At 41.2% G+C, this 21,815-nt stretch overlaps 2 protein-coding genes across 7 annotated transcripts in view; one reads left to right on the top strand and one right to left on the bottom strand.

The window, feature by feature from the left end:
- Positions 1 to 14,290, bottom strand: part of LOC138967380 (multiple PDZ domain protein-like) — a 241,326-nt gene extending 227,036 nt beyond the window's left edge. For all 6 annotated transcript variants that reach the window (XM_070339916.1, XM_070339919.1, XM_070339917.1 and 3 more), the window contains exons 1-5: positions 14,231 to 14,290; positions 12,470 to 12,544; positions 11,142 to 11,281; positions 9,736 to 9,976; positions 8,013 to 8,151 (exon numbers count right to left, since the gene is read on the bottom strand). In XM_070339916.1, coding sequence (XP_070196017.1) covers positions 8,013 to 8,151; positions 9,736 to 9,976; positions 11,142 to 11,281; positions 12,470 to 12,485 — 536 coding nt within the window. In that variant the 5' untranslated portion in view covers positions 12,486 to 12,544; positions 14,231 to 14,290. The remainder of the gene's footprint in view (positions 1 to 8,012; positions 8,152 to 9,735; positions 9,977 to 11,141; positions 11,282 to 12,469; positions 12,545 to 14,230) is intronic.
- Positions 14,291 to 20,258: 5,968 nt separating this feature from the next.
- LOC138967378 (ankyrin repeat domain-containing protein 29-like) overlaps positions 20,259 to 21,815 on the top strand; it is a 44,564-nt gene continuing 43,007 nt past the window's right edge. The window contains exon 1 of the mRNA XM_070339913.1: positions 20,259 to 20,416. Within this exon, the coding sequence (XP_070196014.1) occupies positions 20,405 to 20,416 (12 nt within the window). The 5' untranslated portion in view covers positions 20,259 to 20,404. The remainder of the gene's footprint in view (positions 20,417 to 21,815) is intronic.

Raw genomic sequence — 21,815 nt, 5'->3', positions numbered from 1 at the left:
GGTCTTGTGCTTTGCGTGTACACACGAAGGGGGTTAGGTCACTAAGCAGGTCTGCACATAAGTTGACCTGGGAGATCGGAAAACTCTCGTCTTACCACCACACCACTGCGCCCGTCTCTCCTTGGGTTGCAACAAGCAAACTCTGGTGTCCATTAAAGATACATTCTTTCTTCTCTCAGCGAGCATGTGGACTCCACCTCAGATCTGGCCTGGCTTTAACATGGGATAGGACCATTCCTCCACTTCATCACATACCAAAAATCAACAGCTTGACTGCTTGCTGTGGTGAGCTGGAGTTGTTTTATCAAACATTTCTTAGAATTCCACTGGCGGCTTTTAAGACATGAATTTATCCCCCAAAACTCCCACTGTGCACAAAGAGTGAAGGACTGGGTGGCCGAGTGGTAACGCACTGGGTGGCCGAGTGGTAACGCACTGGGTGGCCGAGTGGTAACGCACTTGGGTGGCCGAGTGGTAACGCACTGGGTGGCCGAGTGGTAACGCACTGGGTGGCCGAGTGGTAACGCACTTGGGTGGCCGAGTGGTAACGCACTGGGTGGCCGAGTGGTAACGCACTGGGTGGCCGAGTGGTAACGCACTGGGTGGCCGAGTGGTAACGCACTGAGTGGCCGAGTGGTAACGCACTGGGTGGCCGAGTGGTAACGACTGGGTGGCCGGGTGGTAACGACTGGGTGGCCGAGTGGTAACGCACTGGGTGGCCGAGTGGTAACGCACCTGCGCTCGGAAGCGAGAGGTTGCGAGTTCGACCCTGTGTCAGGGCGTTAGCAATTTTCTCCCCCCTTTCCTAACCTAGGTGGTGGGTTCAAGTGCTAGTCTTTCGGATGAGACGAAAAACCGAGGACCCTTCGTGTACACTACATTGGGGTGTGCACGTTAAAGATCCCACGATCGACAAAAGGGTCTTTCCTGGCAAAATTGTACAGGCATAGATAAAAATGTCCACCAAAATACCCGTGTGACTTGGAATAATAGGCCGTGAAAAGTAGGATATGCGCCGAAATGGCTGCGATCTGCTGGCCGATGTGAATGCGTGATGTATTGTGTAAAAAAATTCCATCTCACACGGCATAAATAAATCCCTGCGCCTTGAATATGTGCGCGATATAAATTGCATAAAATAAAAAATAAAAAATTAAAATAAATAAATCCCTGCGCTTAGAACTGTACCCACGGAATACGCGCGATATAAGCCTCATATTGATTGATTGATGGAAAGAGCACCCAGACAGTGCTGTTGTTGCTGTGTGACAAAGTGGAAAGAGCACCCAGACAGTGCTGTTGTTGCTGTGTGACAAAGAGCACCCAGACAGTGCTGTTGTTGCTGTGTGACAAAGTGGAAGGATGGTCTTATACCATGATGCAAGACAGGCATGGAAATTGTCTGCGAAATCGTGGATTTCCGCAAAAAGAAAATTACGTTTCAGCGAAAATAAACAAATGTTCGCAGCTAAACAAGGTAAATTAAATTATATGTATACTAATTGTCTCTCTATCCATTATTTGCTTACACGAAAAACTATCAATATATTGGTCTAAAATGCTCAAATGTGTTTTCCTTCCAGGGGGCTTTGCCCTCCTGGTCCCCCCAACGGGGCTCTGCCACTGTACCCCGCCGGGGCCTAGGCGGCCCCTGGACCTCAGACTATTTTCAGAGTTGTTTCGATTTTGGAATTCCCATGCCTGGCAAGAACCTGGCCACATCTAGACTAAGATGGTGAGCCTTTAAAAAATGCCAAAAGGTCAACAGCCTCTCTGCAGCCTGTGAAGAGTCTGAGTGGTGATTTTCTGTTGAATTGATAACGCAAGTGACACATACATGTATCATCCTGAACTCAGTGACACATACATGTATCATCCTGAACTCAGGTCAAAATGAGTTCGGCTCATTCTCTCCCCGACAGGATGCCTCGAGTTTCCTTGTCTGGCAAGGAAACCGATTTTATTTTTTTTAACATATTTAGAGCTTTTTGTAATGTATTATTGATATAAGCAGATTCGCGATTGTCGATAATGATTTTTCATGGTGTTCTGTAATTTTTAAATTACAAAGGAATTGATATGTAAGACAGTTTCAAGCGAGCTATTTTTCGCGGCTGTATTTACTGAGCAAACAACTCTAAGTATGGCAAAAGTGTCACGTGATAATCAACCGTTTGGTTTCGGCGCTCACTGGAGCAGACGATTTTTTCTGTAACCAGTTGACAGTGATGAAACCATATATTACGGTCTCCTTCCGGCAGCAGTCCCAAAATTTCGACTTGTTTTGACCTTAGAACGATGTCTTTATCATAACTGTGAAGAACAGAACGGAGATCACTGTCGAAGTCGGCCAATCTGCAATCATTTTCGTCTCGCGAACACTGATCTCAAATTTAGATCAGTGCTCGCGAAAAACATATGGGAGATAACTCTGTATTCTTGGTTTGATAGATTCGCGTAGGACTGTAGCGTCCGGTCAGAGAGACAACTGGCAATAGCCGTGGAGCGATGCTTATCAGAATGATACATGTATGTCAATCTGCTACAGTAATTTAGAAAATAACTGCCCACTCTGCAGCTTGGTATTTTGGTATGTGTCCAAGTGTAAAGACGCTCTTATTCCATGTGCAGGCCAAGGCAGATCTTGGCGGTGAACATCACTGCGTATGCAAAAGCGGCAGTACCTTTGAGTTCCAATGGAAATGTTCTGACTCAATTTCAGTTTGATAAAACACCAGTTTCCATCTCAGAGATACATTAATGCAAAAGAAATGTTCTGTAACACTAACAGTTTCATTGTTGTGAAACACATGCCTTTATCTCCAACACATGCTTCCATTTTGGAAAGACATTGTTATGCCAATTTGATGACACAGTTTCACTGCGGTGAAACATCTTGCTTCCATCTCAGAGAGAAATACCTATCCTGACAAAATTTCACTTTGATAGAACATAGTTACTTCCATACCAGAGAGACACTGCCCAAGAAATACTTGCATCCTGACAAAATTTCACTTTGATTGAACATAGTTACTTCCATACCAGAGAGACACTGCCCAAGAAATACTTGCATCCTGACAAAATTTCACTTTGATTGAACATAGTTACTTCCATACCAGAGAGACACTGCCCAAGAAATACTTGTATCCTGACAGAATTTCACTTTGATAGAACATAGTTACTTCCATACCAGAGAGACACTGCCCAAGAAATACTTGCATCCTGACAAAATTTCACTTTGATAGAACATAGTTACTTCCATACCAGAGAGACACTGCCCAAGAAATACTTGCATCCTGACAAAATTTCACTTTGATAGAACATAGTTACTTCCATACCAGAGAGACACTGCCCAAGAAATACTTGCATCCTGACAAAATTTCACTTTGATTGAACATAGTTACTTCCATACCAGAGAGACACTGCCCAAGAAATACTTGTATCCTGACAGAATTTCACTCTGATGGAACATTGCTTCCATATCAGGAAGAAACTGTGTAAGAAATGCTCAGACACAATTTCACTCATATAAAATTCCTGCTCCAAACTCGCAGACTGTTTAGCTGAAGAGGCATGTCCTTGCTTACCCCACATTTAAGTAAAATATGCAATGTCTCAAGACTTTCTTGCAGTAGAGCCTATTCAGCAAGCAATTAAAATGACATTTTAATAATTTAAATTGTCTTAATATTTTAACACACTTTGCACTGAAATGCTGCAGTCGCCTTACCCATTATGACGTGAGCCATTATTGGCTACTGTTATACGTATTCATTATCCAAATCCAGAGCAAATTCTGAGCGTCTGTCTGGTCCAAAGCACCCTGAAGGCACCAGACACTGACAGTCTTAACATTACACTCAGACAGAGAGCGTAATTTGCTCAACAATTTCAGAACGTCACAGATAGCTACAAAATGTAGTGTACCTTATCTCGGTTTTTTATCATAACTTGATTTAATGTGATAGATGTGGTGTTTCTAAATCTAATACCTCTGCCTCTGTCAATTTTGATCTCAGGTTACTCATAAACTTAAACAAACAAACAAAACAATAGTAGTGTGCAAAGAAAGAGGCTGTTTGTTTTTTGAGTTTTTTCTTTTGCACTATAAAAAGCTATACTACACACACACACACGCGCGAACACATTCAAACAGTCCACATTCACAGCAGCAGCAAATGTACACTAGATTTATCAGTCTGCAGGGAGCCTCAGTTGTCTGGAAAGTCTTGACTTCACAAATTGAAAACGGTGCTAACCAAGGTCATACAAAAAACTGTCCACAGAAAGACAAACTCAGCAGAAATACAAGATCAGTTCGTTTTCATATATCTCTGCAAGGACTGAAACCTAAGCATCCATGACCACAGCACTTCAGAAGTATTGATATTCTGTCCCCGCTCGACACAACATTTCTGGCATCAAACTCCAAAAAGAAACTCCCAATGCATGCTTCCCACTCAATCATTCTACAATACCGTTCTCATTACACCAACGCTCCTACTTGCCAAAACTTTTCCCCTGCAAGTCAACAATGCCCTATGACCCGAACTGTCTGTCGCTCATGCTGGCTGCTTAAGTCTCTCAGGAAATAAGCACAGCCACAAATGAAGGATGATGTAACTGTAGGTATATCAAGATCAAGGAGGGTAAGAACCTTGCTCTTAGAAATAGCAATCACGCTCATCAAATATAAATAAGTCCAGCCTCCGAAGCAGTCCCCCTTTGACTGAGAATGGTTATTTCCTGCATTCTGAATGCTGAGAGTGATACAGAGAGTGCAAACCCAACCACACACCCCCTCCCCCCCTACCCCCCCCCCCCCCCCCCCATACCCCCTTATTACAATGTAACACTAACACCACCTCTTGTCCCAGCTTCCACAAAGACCAATCAATCAATTTCCGGGTAATGATGCAAACTTCACAGCGTTCCGCCCCTCCCAGCAAACGTGGTAGAGTCTGACAAGTACAAGATACAAAGCGGCCCGCATCAACATCATTTGCATGGTCAATTATTCAGTCCTCTACCAGGGAGATGTAATTTGCTGTGCCACTCTACACCCAGTGCGAAGCGGAGAAGGGGCAAAAGGGAGGCTAGCCTACTGCTGCCAGACGGCTCCTGCAACTCGGTTAGAGGGGATGTGACTACTAGGTTAGTATTGACTGTGTCATGGGCACCCCTCAAGGAAAACCAGATGTCTCTCTTTTCACCTTCAATGCAAATGTGTGTAAACTCGTTTCCAACTACTTGTAGCTTTAACTAGTTGCCTAACACATGAACAAATCACTGTCTTGTGGGGGGGGGGGAGGGGGTAGCCGCTCAGATACAATCAAAATCAATCCGAATACACACGAAGATCATAGAGACAAAACAAAATAAAATTGTGTCAAAATGTTCACCCCGACAGGGACTCGAATCGGGTCGCAACATCCTGCTGCACCACAAAGGCCGCTGGCCAGATGTGTGACATTAAAAGGAAAATATAAAACTTAATGTCAAAATGAGTTGCTGCTCAGTCACTGAAATCTTTCGTGATCGATATCTGCTATTTATACTCCACATATTGCGACTAACATGTTGCCATAACCCGACTATGAATAGCATTCACACACACAAAATTTGGGATGGATTCATTCACAAATAGTCGTTTGCATAGCGTTGACAAAACTCACACACACACAGAAAGACAAATACTGTATATTATTAGATGTCAAATAAGAACCTTGCCAAAGCTTCAGTGAGTCAAAGCGTATCTGGTAAAACTGTAAACACATGGCACGATCACAAGTACAGTGTTCCCTTCACTCTTCTCAAAAATGTATAATTCTGTTGTGCTTGCAGCTGTCATCAGGAAATAAATCAGTGCCTTTGAAACAGGGTTTGGGCCAGACACCAGCCATTGACGTATTAATATTTGACAAGAGTGATCACTCTCCTTAAAAGCTAGTCAAGTGAACTACAGAATTTCTGAAGAGCTGGTCAAGAATGGCATAGCAAAAGCATGCATGACCCAAAGATTCTCAAAACTGCTCATTCACTCGGGCCTGATCCTTTTGGAAAGTTAATAATGGTACTAGAGTCTGTTCAAACGGTTAACAAAATTACACAGTCAGCCAGATCAAAGGAAAAAAAACACAACAAAGACTGATTAAGCTATTGCATAAGCGTGCATACCTGTGAGCACACATGTTTCTGTATGAGTGTCTTTATATGCATGTGCCTGTGTCATCTTTTACAAAAAGAGTGTTTCTGCATGATTGTGTTTGTTATATATACAGGGATCGCGCTAGGATTTTTCAAATTGCGTACGACTTACGCAATGTCGGCCAAAAAACGCGTAAAGCAGAACCGATTTTGCGTCACACTATAACACAGTTAAATCATGTTAAAGCACGCATTTCACTCACCTATTTCCGGCGCTCACATCAGCTCTGGAATTTGCGGCAAGCCCTGTCTACAACGTCCGCACTTTGGCTCACGGCCGGCCCCTCCATGGCGATACGCATCAGAGTGTCAACTCGCGCGCGTGTGCTATAGTCTGATTCAGTATTGGGATGTGCTGCTGAGCATGCCGTTTTGAATAGAAGTTGTTTTGCGTACGCATTACGCATAAGCGCCGGAAAAATGCGTGGGCGGATTTTAAAACGCGTCAAATACGCAAAAAAACATGCGTTAACGCGATCCCTGTATATATATATATTGACATCGTCATGGAATTTTGGCATAACTCATGTTAGACAGCTTTTCAGCAGAAGGCCAACACTGATTATTGAGTCACTTGAGAAAAAGTGACTCTATGTAATCGGTCAGTGTTAGTCTGTCCGGCCGGCCGGCCGTCCGTAGACACCACCTTAACGTTGGACTTTTCTCGGAAACTATCAAAGCGATCGGGCTCATATTTTGTTTAGTCGTGACCTCCAATGACCTCTACACTTTAACGATGGTTTCGTTGACCTTTGACCTTTTTCAAGGTCACAGGTCAGCGTCAAAGGAAAAATTAGACATTTTATATCTTTGACAAAGTTCATCGGATGTGATTGAAACTTTGTAGGATTATTCTTTACATCAAAGTATTTACATCTGTAGCCTTTTACGAACGTTATCAGAAAAACAAGGGAGATAACTAGCCTTTTCTGTTCGGCAACACACAACTTAACGTTGGGCTTTTCTCGGAAACTATAAAAGTGACCGGGCTCAAATTTTATGTGAACGTGACTCATTGTGTTGTGAATAGCAATTTCTTCCTGTCCATCTGATGCCTCATATAATATTCAGAACTGCGAAAGTGACTCGATCGAGTGTTTGCTCTTCTTGTTTGTATTATGAAATAGTGTTTAGCTGTGTACCTGGTGTGCATAGAAAGATACCAGAATGTTAAATCATGTATTGTCCATTAGAGAATATTTCTCATGGAGAATGACTTACTTAGTCTAAAGCACAAAAACATCAAAACTGCCAAAAATTGAGTTACGCCACCATTCCAGGACGACGACGATATTTGCCTGTGAGATCATTTACAAATAAAATGTTTCTGCATGAGTGTGTCCACATAGAAGTGCCTGTGTGTTCAATTACAAAAAAATCACCTCACACTGTATTCACAGGTCTCATCTGTTACCTTTGTAAAGTCGAACCTCCCAAAGGACCTACCAAAAGTGGATGGTGTGGATAGGTGGTCGCAATGGAAGGGTGAACTATAAAGGGAAAAAACTTGTTGGGGAGCCTTTTGGGATGGCCATAATGAGCAGGTTACAGAGAGGTGTGAAACTCCACAACAAGTACGAAGTGGAGAAGGGGAAAGGGAGGCTACTGCTGCCAAGTTCAAGTTCAAGTTTTATTAGTCCATAACCCATGGGGGAATTTTGAACAATAAATACAATCAATACAATCATGCTAATATAGTAAATAAAAAAATTAAAAAAATAAAAAATAAAAGACATGACTTGTACCGTAAATGATATCTCATGTTTTTCTTAAAAGGAGAGATGATAAGAGCATTGAGTACTCACTTTGCAGCGATGCCGGCAGGCTGAATGTCTTGCACGTAGATCCCAAGCTCTCCCTCTTCCTCGTCCTTCAGGCCGACTACGCTGAACCCCAGTGACGTGTTCTCGGGCTTGTACAGGCAGATCGTCTCTGTTGAGCGACCTGAAATTCATTCAATGATTCAATAACCGATGTTCAGAAAATAGCTCTGTCAGGTTTCTATGGGTTGCATAAGAGTTGTTTCTCTTCCTAATATTAGCTGACCTTAAAATTAGTGCTCAGGTTTCATTTTTCTATTATTTCCATTATCACTGAGTTAAACGAGAAATCTTACAAGCACATGCTTTCTGCAGTGTTGTTCCCAGACTCAGAGGACACAAGGTCAGTTGAACCTGGACTGAAAATATGTATCAATGTTGAAAATATGAATCAATGTTGATAATTACCGCAAAGACTCATTATCAATTTGTAACAGCAATTGCACACAAAAAGTCTTGAAACACTTAAAAGAAAAGTCACATGCTTAAAGGCACAGTAAGCCTCCCGTAAACCATCACAGATACTGTCAGGCTTTTACACACAATACAAACACCCTTCCATTTGAACGCTCACCAAACAGGAACATCCTAGGTGCCCTATGTAAAGAGCGAGCAATTTTCAAAGAATTAATTTTGCGGATTGTGTCAGAGACAATCGGACCGCGGTGCGTTTTGGCGCTAGACCTAACTTTTAAAATCTAAATAATAAATTGACAGCTTGTTACGCAAACATTCTTAAATCATAAAAGAATTCTTTTTTCATCAAGACAAGATCAGTACAATTCGAAGTTTTGAAAGTTTGAAAAAAGAAAAGCCCGGAAGCAGGGTCACGCAAGGTCGTGGTTCTCGTAGCAGACGACGGTTTATACCTATCGCCAGTTCCTCTGAACAGTCAAAAGCCATCGCTAGAGTTCTTGTGAACCACAGCCGTTTGTTTCGTGCATAGTCAGAGGTACTTAATAACGTGCTATTGCAGATAAGCTCACAGCAAGTCGCATTCAAATTACTAACTGACGACTACATTGTAAAAAAGAGAAACTTGATCACACGGGTTCACGATGGCTCAGGGGCAAAATAAACCACGCAAAAATAAATTCTTTGAAAATTGCTTGCTCTTTACGGAGGGCACCTAGGATGTTCCCGTTTGGTAAGCGTTCAAATGGAAGGGTGTTTGTACTGAGTGTAAAAGCCTGACAGTATCTGTGATGGTTTACGGGAGGGTTACTGTGCCTTTAAAGCTTACTGAAGTCACAAATAGGATGGCACCTCTGTGCAATTTTAGTCTAGAAGAAAAGCAACCCAATGTTTACGTTTGATATCACATACAAGTATCACGTGATGGCTAGAACTTCTGACGCGCATTGTGACCCTGATTAGCATTCTAAAAGCTACATTCACAACATTGCCTCCCTGTTAGTGATCGTTCCTACTTTTGCACTACCCTGACAAAAAAATGTTTGGTGGCTTCTTACCAGACCAGCATTACTTCGTCGCTCCTCAAGGAGCATATCACGATCTGTTTCATCTGTATCAATCTCGTCCTTAGTCGATAAAGATGACACAGAAAATGATATGCTCCCCTCAGACCGATAAAAATGCTGGTCTGACAACAATCCACCCAACATCTTATAATGTGCACTGATATGTATCTCAAAAGTATGCAAGCTGTCTTCTGAACATACTCAATCATAATCACACTAAACAATACCTTTGGCAGCTCTCTCCAAAGATCTCTGGAACTCAATGTTGTAGCTGTGCGTGGAGATGGCACTACCGGGCCCGACGTAGGGCTGACGCAGGCTGAGGGTGGACGCCGCAGACACATCGTTTCCTGCATGGCTGTCCACTGTCTGACCAGCCAGGATCAACTCTCCGGAAGGAGAGAAGTCGAAAGCATCCTCTGTGATAGGCTGCGTGTGTGACAGCTGTCCCAAGTCTTGAAGCGATTCCTGAGACAAACAGAAACAAAGTTTGTTACAAATTACAGTGGAACCCCCCTCTCAAGACCTAAACAAATCTAAGAAAAAGAAAGTCTTAAAATGAAGGTAAATTTACAGAGGTTATAAACAGAAAATATGAAGAAGCAAGGTCTAAAACAGGAGGGGGTCCTAACTTGGGGTGGGGGTGGGGGGTCCTAACTTGGGGTGGGGGTGGGGGGTCCTAACTTGGGGTGGGGGGTATTAACTTGGGGTGGGGGTGGGGGGTCCTAACTTGGGGTGGGGGGTCCTAACTTGGGGTGGGGGTGGGGGGTCTTAACTTGGGGTGGGGGGTCCTAACTTGGGGTGGGGGTGGGGGGTCTTAACTTGGGGTGGGGGTGGGGGGTCCTAAAAGGGGCATTCAACTGTACTCCTCAGACTGAACTTACCAGCAGCAACAGCGCAACATGCTTCAAGTTCTAAGAACCAAAACCTGCCCTGGGTAAAGCAAGGAGGTAATGATGAAGCAGATAGACAGATGCAGACTCTGACTGCAAAATTATTGCTAAAATTAGTAAAAAGCTTTGCAAAGGTATTCAGTAATTCACATAAAGACTTAGAAAAAGAGTAGCCCGAACTGTAAGGGTCATTAATCCCTCAAATTCTAAAACTCAAGCTTTTCAGTAGCACTAGTGGAATAAGGCAAGGGACATAAAGCCACCCTTTCCGTCAGATATTTCTCCTGAATTCCTGGTCTACAACTCTCAAGACTGTCTTCTTTCAAACGTAGATCTTCATGACTGTTTCTTAACCCCAACTTTAACATAGCCAGGCTCTGTTTATATAGATTTCATCACACACAAATTACAATTCAAAGACTAGCATAAAGAACACCAGAAGGAAGAAGCAGACTAAGAAGAAGAAGAAGAATGAAAAGAAGAGCAATCTCCTGATTTAGCCCTGTGTGAGCTTCCTTGTCACACTGAATCAGTAAATATTTCCAAAATGTATCACTCATTTTCCATAATGTGGCATTCCTTCCAGTTCCATGAGGCGACTGAGAGTGAGAATCTAACTTGAATCGATCCCGCATAGCCTAACACATTGTCATTGAACTTTGAAGGGATGTTAAAAAACAAGAACCAACCAAGGGGCTATTTTTGGAGAAAGCCAAAAGAGAACAAAATGCCATGGTAACCTGAAGATTGAGGAGCTGCTTGAAGAGAGGACTGTCCAGCATACACATGATGGAGGCAATGTCGTCATCGCGCGAGTGGTCCCCCGTCTCCCACAGCTGGGCTTGGAGACGCTCCAGGTACTCCACAGCAGTTTCGCTGTCTAAAAGTAAACGTACACAAAAAGACATACATCAATACATGTTTATAAATCCTTTATGAAAGATCTGAAGATCTTGTTTAAACACCAGATGAAAAGCCTCAAAAGGTAACATTCAATTAATATCTTCAACCTATTGCTCTTAATCAGTCCCACATAGACAGGATTATTTATTTGTCTGTAAAAATCAAAAAGTTTTCCCACTTGACAATATTTCCAACGTGACATTACAGGCCAGTCACCAGCAAGGTGGTGCGTCTCACACACGTGTACAGGAACGATGTGTCATAAGTTTGTCTGAGAAAAAGCAAGGGTACTCATTCTTTCACAATCACAACCCATACAAATTACAATCCTGAGAGAGTTCTTTCCAAAAATCGTCTTCTTCAGCGTTCCAGAATTTTCTGGTTACGTGTGAGCTCGTTTACCCATTTGGGTTCCCCACACTATACTCTGAGAGCATAGTCAGCTCACTCCGCTTTCGTTGAGTAGGCATGCTGGGTATTTTTGTGTTTCCATAACCCACCGAACTCGGACATGGATTACAGGATCTTTTCCGTGCGCACTTGGTCTTTTGCTTGCGTGTACACACGAAGGGGGTTAAGTCACTAGCAGGTCTGCACATAAGTTGACCTGGGAGATCGGAAAAATCTCCACTCTTAACCCAACAGACGGCAGCGACCGAGATTCGAACTCACGACCTCCCGATTAGAAGGCCGACGTCTTCCCACCACGCCCGTCTCAAAAATCGTCTATTACCATGATCCAATTTCTGTCTTTTCTAAACTAAAAGCAAAACTCAAACTAAAAGAGATTTATATCAAACCATTGTGGATAGGTTCTGCCACAGTTCTGCATCATCTCTCATCTAAAGGTTTGCTCAAAGTGTACAAAGCATCTTGTGCATTGAAATGTTAATTTGAAACTTTGCACAATATTAGAAGAGACGTACATTTTCAGCTGCATGACTGAAGTAAAAACTTCTAAGTGATGTAATCGCATTCCCAATTTTCCCAGAACCTTTCCGGAAAGAGTTAAAAGGTTTACTGTTGTGACCAAACTCACTTTGTCTTACTTTTAGCAATTAGATAAGATATTACTTGACAATGACAAAACATGAATCAACTGCTTTTGCAATCAAAAAAGAAATCAGCTTATTTCTGAAATTGTAGGTCTTTAAATGTTGCTTACCTGACACCAACGACATTCTCAGTTCTGATGTCTGCAGTTGACAAGCATGTAGTTGCTTAGGAATGTACTTTAATTCTGCAAAAACAAACAGAGAGTAGCGTGATACATGTATTAATACGTTAGGAAATTACCGGAAGCACTACAGTATGTGCTTAATGGTAAACACATTCATACACATATTCCAAATATATATAAACAAATCTAAAGGATAAATTGTTTATTCTGCTAAATTTTGAAAACTTCTGTTGCATAAACATGCATACAAAAATTAATATGTACATTGTCACACCAGACAGACTTCCAGTGAAACAGAGAGTCATGTATCAACAGAAAACAACCATGAAAATAAACATCCTATCTATCTTGGTAAAGGTAGACGCTCTTGCAACTGCAGCTATGCTGGGAATTGTCATCATGTTTTAAAAGTGAAACTTATGGTGTATACAATATGCCAGAATTAAACACAGAGGTTGTACTGTGACTCTAGCCATGGGGTATAAACCGAGGCTTGTGCCAGTTGTTGAAAAGACTGACAAAATAAACAACATGCAACATTACAATTATAAATACGCATTCGGAGTGTATACAAGACTCTGACCCATGTATACACTCCGGCATTAACTTCCGGTCGCGAAGGGAATTTGCCATTTGACACCACTTTGCGATAGGAACGCAGAGCAGCTGATTATAAGACTAAGAGTACAAACAAACGAAAACAATCTGATGCTGCACGGCCTTTGCTGCAACGTAGATTACATTCTCGGGGTGTACATAAAAGACCAGACACTGAACCGCATCAACACTCGGAGCGTCATTCGACGCCATTTTGCGAAGGAACACTTCACTTTCGATTCATGGTATCAAAGTACGCTAGGGACAAACACAAATAAAAACACACACACAAAACTGATGCTACACGGCAGTTTATTGTCAGAGTTTGGAACACACTTGGAGTGTGTATTGACCTAAAAATGGTTGTATACCATGTGAGTGTACATTATTGCCAGCCCTGTATATATACACTCCGAAAAAGAGATGGCAGAAGTCAATACCTCAGACTAATTTTTCATTGGCTACTTCCTAACGACTTGTAAGGGGGCATTTCATTTTCATTGGCTTAGAGTTGTAACATAGCGTTTCATTGTCGGAGTGTATACAGACCTTTTCGATTCTGTATACACTCGGAGTGTATAGCTTTTGCCTTATAAATACAGATGCCTCTTAATTTTCTGTGCACTTATTAGACGCAAAGTACACTAACATTAGAGTAAGACTTCGTACAAGTCGTCAGTAAAATACTGTAAAACTGCTAACAGTATTGACGCTATTGACAAACGACTGCACATGTACACTGCCCTCTCAATCTCGATTTTGGGGGTGGGACAGGAGGGAGGTGACGAGGAATGTTGGAGAACCGATCAGCAGAAAATTCTGTCACCTTGTAACCGTTATTAAATGTACAATACCACGGGGTTATAACACTTGGCAAACTTTCTTCCTGTGCCTGAATAGACATTCACAAAGAAGAAATCCCGTTAAAAACAACTGTTGATGCAACGGCATCCATGCGAATCTTCTAAAATATTTCAGGTATTCAACACTGTTTGACATTCATCACTTGGCATGAAGAGGATTTCCACTGAAATTCCATTTAAACCGACAATAAGAAATCGTTACAACAGATAGCAAGATATAGAACACACCACAACAGTCCAGTTAAATGTTAATTACCAAGCTCTAATGACGTAAGATCGTACTTACAAAACTTTACTTCGATTTTCCGAAAGTCTGAAAGTGCCCCAAGTGCGCTGTTTATGCCGGAAGTGAAAAGTTAGAAAGCTGCATGCGCAGTCGATCTCGATTTCTTGTTGACTTATTATGCGGTTTTTGTACAGAGATCTAATGTATACCGTACATTTCATGATTTTTATCGTTCAAACGTTGTTGATTTACACACAGATTAATAACACCTTTTGAGTGCGAATTTACTCCAAAATAAAGGACAACAAGGGAAGTAACCACGTCTGAGAAGTATGACATGTTTAAGGACTTCTGCAGTGCATATAATGTACAACAATTTAGCAGAAGAATAAGCAGTATCACAAGAGAAAAACATTGATTCTAAATATGAATGTCTTGCAACAGTGAGATATGAGAATAATAATAAGGGATTTTAAAAAATGTGAGCATAATATGGGAGGTAATCAATCCCTGACTGTTACAATCTGGAGGAGTTTGACTAATTACTGCGCGACCACGCGCGACCTTAAACTAAAGCATTTTACATGTGATATTTTTGTTGTTCTATTATCTTCATAGTATTTTCTCACGTTGTATCATATTTTAAGCCATACAAATGAAAAAGAAGGTAATTGTGATGCATTTTCGAAGAGTGAGCGAGCGAAAGTGAAACTACCGGATTTCTGTCACATCCGACCTGCATGTCCGGCGACTTCAGTGTTTTTAGAACAAACGCGCCGACCTCAAACTAAATTTTTTACATGTCATGTTTTTGTCGATCTAATATCTTCACAGTAATTTCTCGCGTTATACCAAGGTTTAAGTCAAGTTGGAACTCACTTGCAATAGCATTTGATAGCATTACATGACGTGACGTACAGTTCGTTTGAATGGCTATTTAGCTTGCATAAACCACACACCAGATCAGTTTCGTGGTTTATTTTACTCCTGAGACATCGTGAACCCGTGTGATCAGTCTACTTTCCTTTTTTCACAATAGTTTTGTGGTAAGTTTGTGATTTCAATGCGACTCGCTGTATCTGCAATAGCACGTTATTGTGTAAAATGCAACAAACGACTGCGAATCACACTGAAGCAAGCGCAATGCAGAAAATTCGTCTGCTTGGGAAACACGAACTTGCGTGACCAGTTGCTTCCGGGCTCCCTTTTTACATTTAGTCAAGTTTTGACTAAATGTTTTAACATAGAGGGGGGAATCGAGACGAGGGTCGTGGTGTATGTGTGTGTGTCTGTCTGTCTGTGTGTGTGTGTAGAGCGATTCAGACTAAACTACTGGACCGATCTTTATGAAATTTGACATGAGAGTTCCTGGGTATGATATCCTCAGACGTTTTTTTTTATTTTTTTGATAAATGTCTTTGATGACGTCATATCCGGCTTTTCGTGAAAGTTGAGGCGGCACTGTCACGCTCTCATTTTTCAACCAAATTGGTTGAAATTTTGGTCTAGTAATCTCCGATGAAGCCCGGACTTCGGTATTGCATTTCAGCTTGGTGGCTTAAAAATTAATTAATGACTTTGGTCATTAAAAATCTGAAAATTGTAAAAAAAATAAAAATTTTATAAAACGATCCAAATTTACGTTCATCTTATTCTTCATCATTTTCTGATTCCAAAAACATATAAATATGTTATATTTGGATTAAAAACAAGCTCTGAAAATTAAAAATATAAAAATTATGATCAAAATTAAATTTTCGAAATCAATTTAAAAACACTTTCATCTTATTCCTTGTCGGTTCCTGATTCCAAAAACATATAGATATGATATGTTTGGATTGAAAACACGCTCAGAAAGTTAAAACGAAGAGAGGTACAGAAAAGCGTGCTATCCTTCTCAGCGCAACTACTACACCGCTCTTCTTGTCAATTTCACTGCCTTTGCCATGAGCGGTGGACTGACGATGCTACGAGTATACGGTCTTGCTGCGTTGCATTGCGTTCAGTTTCATTCTGTGAGTTCGACAGCTACTTGACTAAATGTTGTATTTTCGCCTTACGCGACTTGTTACATTTAGTCAAGTTTTGACTAAATGTTTTAACATAGAGGGGGAATCGAGACGAGGGTCGTGGTGTATGTGTGTGTGTGTGTGTGTGTGTGTGTGTGTGTGTGTGTGTGTGTGTGTGTGTGTGTGTGTGTGTGTGTGTGTGTGTGTGTGTGTATGTCTGTGCGTGTGTGTGTGTAGAGCGATTCAGACCAAACTACTGGACCGATCTTTATGAAATTTTACATGAGAGTTCCTGGGAATGATATCCCCGGACGTTTTTTTCTTTTTTTTCGATAAATACCTTTGATGACGTCATATCCGGCTTTTTGTAAAAGTTGAGGCGGCACTGTCACACCCTCATTTTTCAATCAAATTGATTGAAATTTTGGCCAAGCAATCTTCGACGAAGGCCGGACTTCGGTATTGCATTTCAGCTTGGTGGCTTAAAAATTAATTAATGACTTTGGTCATTAAAAATCTGAAAATTGTAAAAAAAAATAAATAAATTATAAAACGATCTAAATTTACGTTCATCTTATTCTTCATCATTTTCTGATTCCAAAAACATATAAATATGTTATATTTGGATTAAAAACAAGCTCTGAAAATTAAGAATATAAAAATTATGATCAAAATTAAATTTTCGAAATCAACTTAAAAACACTTTCATCTTATTCCTTGTCGGTTCCTGATTCCAAAAACATATAGATATGATATGTTTGGATTAAAAACACGCTCAGAAAGTTAAAACGAAGAGAGGTACAGTAAAGCGTGCTATGAAGCACAGCGCAACCGCTACCGCGCCAAACAGGCTCGTCACTTTTGTGACTGCCTTTTGCACTAGCGGCGGACTACGTTCAGTTTCATTCTGTGAGTTCCACAGCTTGGCGCTAAATGTAGTAATTTCGCCTTACGCGACTTGTTTGAAACTTTCACTTCGAATTGTACTGATATTGTCTTAATGAAAAAAGAATTCTTTTATGATTTAAGAATGTCTGTGTAACAAGCTGTCAATGTATTATTTAGACGGTTAGTTCTAGCGCCAAAACGAGGCGTCCGATTTGTCTAAGTGTAAATCCGTTCTGAGCGTCTGCACGAAATAAATTCTTTGAAAAATGCTCGCTCTTTACGGAGGGCACCTAGGATGTTCTCAAGCGGTGAGTGTTTAAACGAAGGGGTGTTTGTACTAAGTGTAAAAGTCTGACAATGTCTGTGACCAGAAACTGATGGTTTACGTGAAGCTGAGTGTGCCTTTAGAGCAGTATCATTGATTAACTTTCAAGTTTGTGCCCTTTCGAGTGTGTGTGTGTGTGTGTGTGTGTGTGTGTGTGTGTGTGTGTGTGTGTGTCAGTGTGTGTGTGTGCCTGTGTGTGTGTGTCAGTGTGTGTGTGTGTGTGTGTGTGTGACTGTGTTCTTTCTTTATTTGGTGTTTAACGTCGTTTTCAACCACGAAGGTTATATCGCGACGAGTGTGTGACTGTGTGTGTGTGTGTGTGTGTGTATGTGTGTGTGTGTGTGCCGGTGTGTGTGTGTGTGTGTGTGTGTGTGTGCGTAAGTGTGTTTTAGAATGATTACATACGAAAATGAAGAAGAATGCGATCCTTTTCTTTGGAAGGCTTTCAACACAAACATTAATTACGGTAACTCAGACAGACATACAGGCAGATAGATAGATAGATAGACAGACAGACAGAGACAGTCTGATCAGTGTAGACAGATTAGATAGAACCTCAGTCATGGAAAATACAGTGGACCCCTCCCCCTGCATCCCCCCCCCCCACCCCCTTGAAGATCCCCTAATTTAAGACCCCCCAACCCCCCCCCCCCCCACCCGCCCCTTTTTAAGATCTTGATTCAGTTTTCGTGGAGGGGGGGGGGGGGGTCGTAAAATGTACGCATGTTTCAGTCTTGTTTTAAACGTGTTCTTTTTTTGTTTGTTATAACGTTGTTTTCATGGCACGCCATGCCAAAAATGTAGGGGAAGGTTGCCTAATATGGACCACTTTTTGTTTCTTGCTGATAACTAACTTGTTTTCTTGCGAAGAAATTTCATTTTGTGTTTGATAGTCCTTCTCTCTTTAGTTAACCGTTGAGCCTTATTAGAGTGAATAATCTTTCAGATAGACATTCAGCAAAAATTAAATACAGAAACATTCACAAATGGTCCATATTATAGGAGCCTGGGCGCCTAATATGAAACAGTGAAAAGGCCTTCACGAATCCCTGTAAAAAGCCCCCTATACTTCAAAATAACATGATACAACTTGGTGTGCAAGTCAAACTAATTCAAATATGCTTCAGATTTATCTGTTTCAGTTTGATAAGAACATTATTTGAAGCGAGCACAACAGGAAGATAAAAGAACATATCAAAAACAGAGAGAAAATAAATGAAATTATCAACTTCCACGAAAATAAGCCTCTTTTTTGTTAAAGCTCGAGGGCAAGTTATAGGTCATTTTCAGCAAGCTTCTTGATGAATTAACGAAACGAGTCTTTAGCTTTTATTTTCTTCTAATTGTTGAAAGTGGTCCATATTAGGGGACACACACATACTTAAGATTTTGATATTATTTTTTTCAAATATAATACGATTCAGTGTTTGTTAAGAAATGATCATGCAGGAAAACAAAGTATGTACCAGGTTTGTGTGCGTCTCTCTCTCTCTCTCTCTCTCTCTCTCTCTCTCTCTCTCTCTCTCTCTCTCTCTCGGTCTCTCTCTCTCTCTCTCTCAGTCTCTCTCTTTTTAAAACAGTTTAGTCCCTCTTTGGGGTGAGGGCCAGATGCAAAAAAGCATATCTATGCTTATTCTTGTCACCCTCGAAAAATAAAGATTTGTCATTGTCATTGTCATTGTCACTCTCTCTCTCTCTCTCTCTCTCTCTCTCTCTCTCTCTCTCTCTCTCTCTCTCTCTCTCTCTCTCTCTCTCTCTCTCTCTCTCTCTCTCTCTCTCTCTCTCTCTCTCTCTTTGCGTCACTCTGGCCGATTTAAATCAAGTCAAGTTAGTTGATAAGTGCAGGGACTTCCTGTCTCATAACAATCTGGTGACTAATATCGCACTGACGGGCCGCCTTCAACAATATAAGATGATCGATCGTGCGCGGCCCGGCTCAGTGTTGCCACAACACTGATGCACACTGCCGAGTGACATTAAAAATGGGGAAGGCCACACAGTTCGGTACGCAGTCTAATTTGTTGGATATGTCTTGGACTGGTCTCTCAGAAGCCAACTAAACAACTTATAAATTATGCTTTAGTTGAGGTCGCGCATGCATGTTCTAATGATCGGTTGTGACAGAAATCCGGTGCTTTCACTTTCGCTCTCTAATAGTCTCTTTGAAAATGCATCATAACTCCCTTTTTTCCATGAGTTGACTTGAAACTTGGTACAACGTGAGAAAATACTATGAAGATACTAGAACAACAAAAATATCACATGTCAATGCTTTAGTTGAGGTCGCGCGTGTTCTACTGAAAAACAAGTCGGACGTACATGGTCGCCGAATGTGACAGAAATCCGGTGCTTTTCACTTTCGCTCGCTTACCTCTTCGAAAATGGACCATAACTCCTTTATTTTATTTTATATTTCTATGACTTAAAACTTGGCACAATGTGAGAAATACCATAAAGATACCAGATCAACAGAAAAATGACATGGAATTCCGGTGCTTTCACTTTCGTTCTCTTGCTCTTCAAAAATGCATCATAATTCCCTATGTGTTCGTTTCTATGGTTTAATCAATTGGTACAACATGAGAAAACAATGTGGTGACATGTAAATGCTTTAGTTTGAGGTTGCGCGTGTTCTAAAAACTGACAAGTCGGACAGAGTCGGACGTGACAGGAATCTGCCAGTGCTCTCACTTGCGTTCGCCAGCTCTTCGAAAATGCATCACAACTCCCTTATTTATCCTTTCTATGGCTTAAAACATGATACAACGTGAGAAAATACTAGGAAGATACTGGAACAACAAAAATAGTACATGTAAATGCTTTTGTTTGAGGTCGTGCGGCGGAATCGCGCGTGGTCGCGCAGTAGCTAGTCAGACCCGTTTCCGCTAATGCGCACGCATCTCCAGCAGACGTCTTTGCCCAGCCCACAAACATCTCCACCGTCAGTCGGCTTCTCTGTGCACAATGGTATACTCCTTTTCCTCAGTGCTTTGAAAATACATTGGTTTAAACATGTCTGTTAAGGTAAGCTGTGTCCTTGATTTTTGTTTTCATTTTATGTGTGAAGATTTCTCAGATTACCTCTCAAATCTTTGCAATGCAAGGCATTTTCCTCTCTCTCTCTTTCTCTCTCTCTCTCTCTCTCTCTCTCTCTCTCTCTCTCTCTCTCTCTCTCTCTCTCTCTCTCTCTCTCTCTCTCTCTCTCTCTCTCTCTCTCTCTCTCTCTCTCTCTCTCTCTCTCTCTCTCTCTCTCATACAAGAATAAAATTAAGTTTCTGTCGTTAGAGTGATCATGCAGAGCGATTGAGCTCTGAGGTGAGCGTCATTAAGATAAAAACAGTGATTGCTCTGATACTTGTGATAGTTGAAAATTAGATTTGAGTAGGGAACGTTATTCAGTTAGCTCTACCTCTGTACACATTTTCTTATAATGGGGCCTATTGCTTCAGTCATCGTCACTTTTTGTTGAACTGGGTATGTAAATCAGGTACTCCAATTGCTACTTTTTATTCACAAGTTGATCTCACACTTATATTTTTAGCAACCATCAAGCAAATTTAGTATGTTCACATATTTTCAGAACATTCAGAGAATGGACAAGCACTTTGTTTGCTGTTCATCTTTTAATAAATTGTTTTCCAACTTATCTCATGCAAATACTTTTTTATGTATCATACTGCCAAAGAGTGAGCAGTGAAATATCTGGCGACCACCTCTTAATAACGACCATAGGCCTAACAAAAAAATAGGTGTGGTTACGGTAACCCGACCTACCCTATTTTTAGGGGCCGACCCTATAACTTTTTATTACATTTGTCAACAAAAAAACAAAAAAAAACGAGTGCAGAAAACGCAACGAAAGCGAAAGCGCTCGAGTCGCACACTTATTTCCCTGTCAAGTAGATTTAATTTGTACACATTAGAAAAAAAAGTTAAAATAAAAAAAAGTGATTGCCTACCTTCCTACCCTATTTTTTTTGGTTATGTTACCTTAACCACACCTATTTTTTTTTTGTTTGTGTGTGCCTTATGCCCAATACGACCACCCCAGAGGATTCGCGACAAGTTTCTGTCCCATAAAATTCACTTTTCAATTACGACAACCTGTCTACAATTAAGGACCATTCTTGGGTGGTCGTTATAGACAAGTTCCACTGTAGCTTTATATAGTGGTACAAGTACCTGCAGTGTCATAAGAAGACACCTCCCATGAGAAGACGCCTTCTGTTGTCTCTTTGTCCATTGCCTTCACTCATTTATACTTCCACAGATTGAAAGAGGATTTCTTTGGGTATGCATGCCTTGCACTGCTTTTTGTCTGGCGGGCGCAGTGGCCTAGTGGATAAGACATTGGCCTCCTAATCAGAAGGTCGTGAGTTCAAATCCCAGTCGCGGCCGCCTGGCGGGTTAAGGGTGGCAATTT

The sequence above is a fragment of the Littorina saxatilis genome, linkage group LG5, assembly GCF_037325665.1.
Source record: "Littorina saxatilis isolate snail1 linkage group LG5, US_GU_Lsax_2.0, whole genome shotgun sequence".
NCBI classification, from domain to species: domain Eukaryota; kingdom Metazoa; phylum Mollusca; class Gastropoda; order Littorinimorpha; family Littorinidae; genus Littorina; species Littorina saxatilis.
Note: the sequence above shows the minus strand (reverse complement) of the source record. Positions and strands in the feature narration are given on the sequence as shown.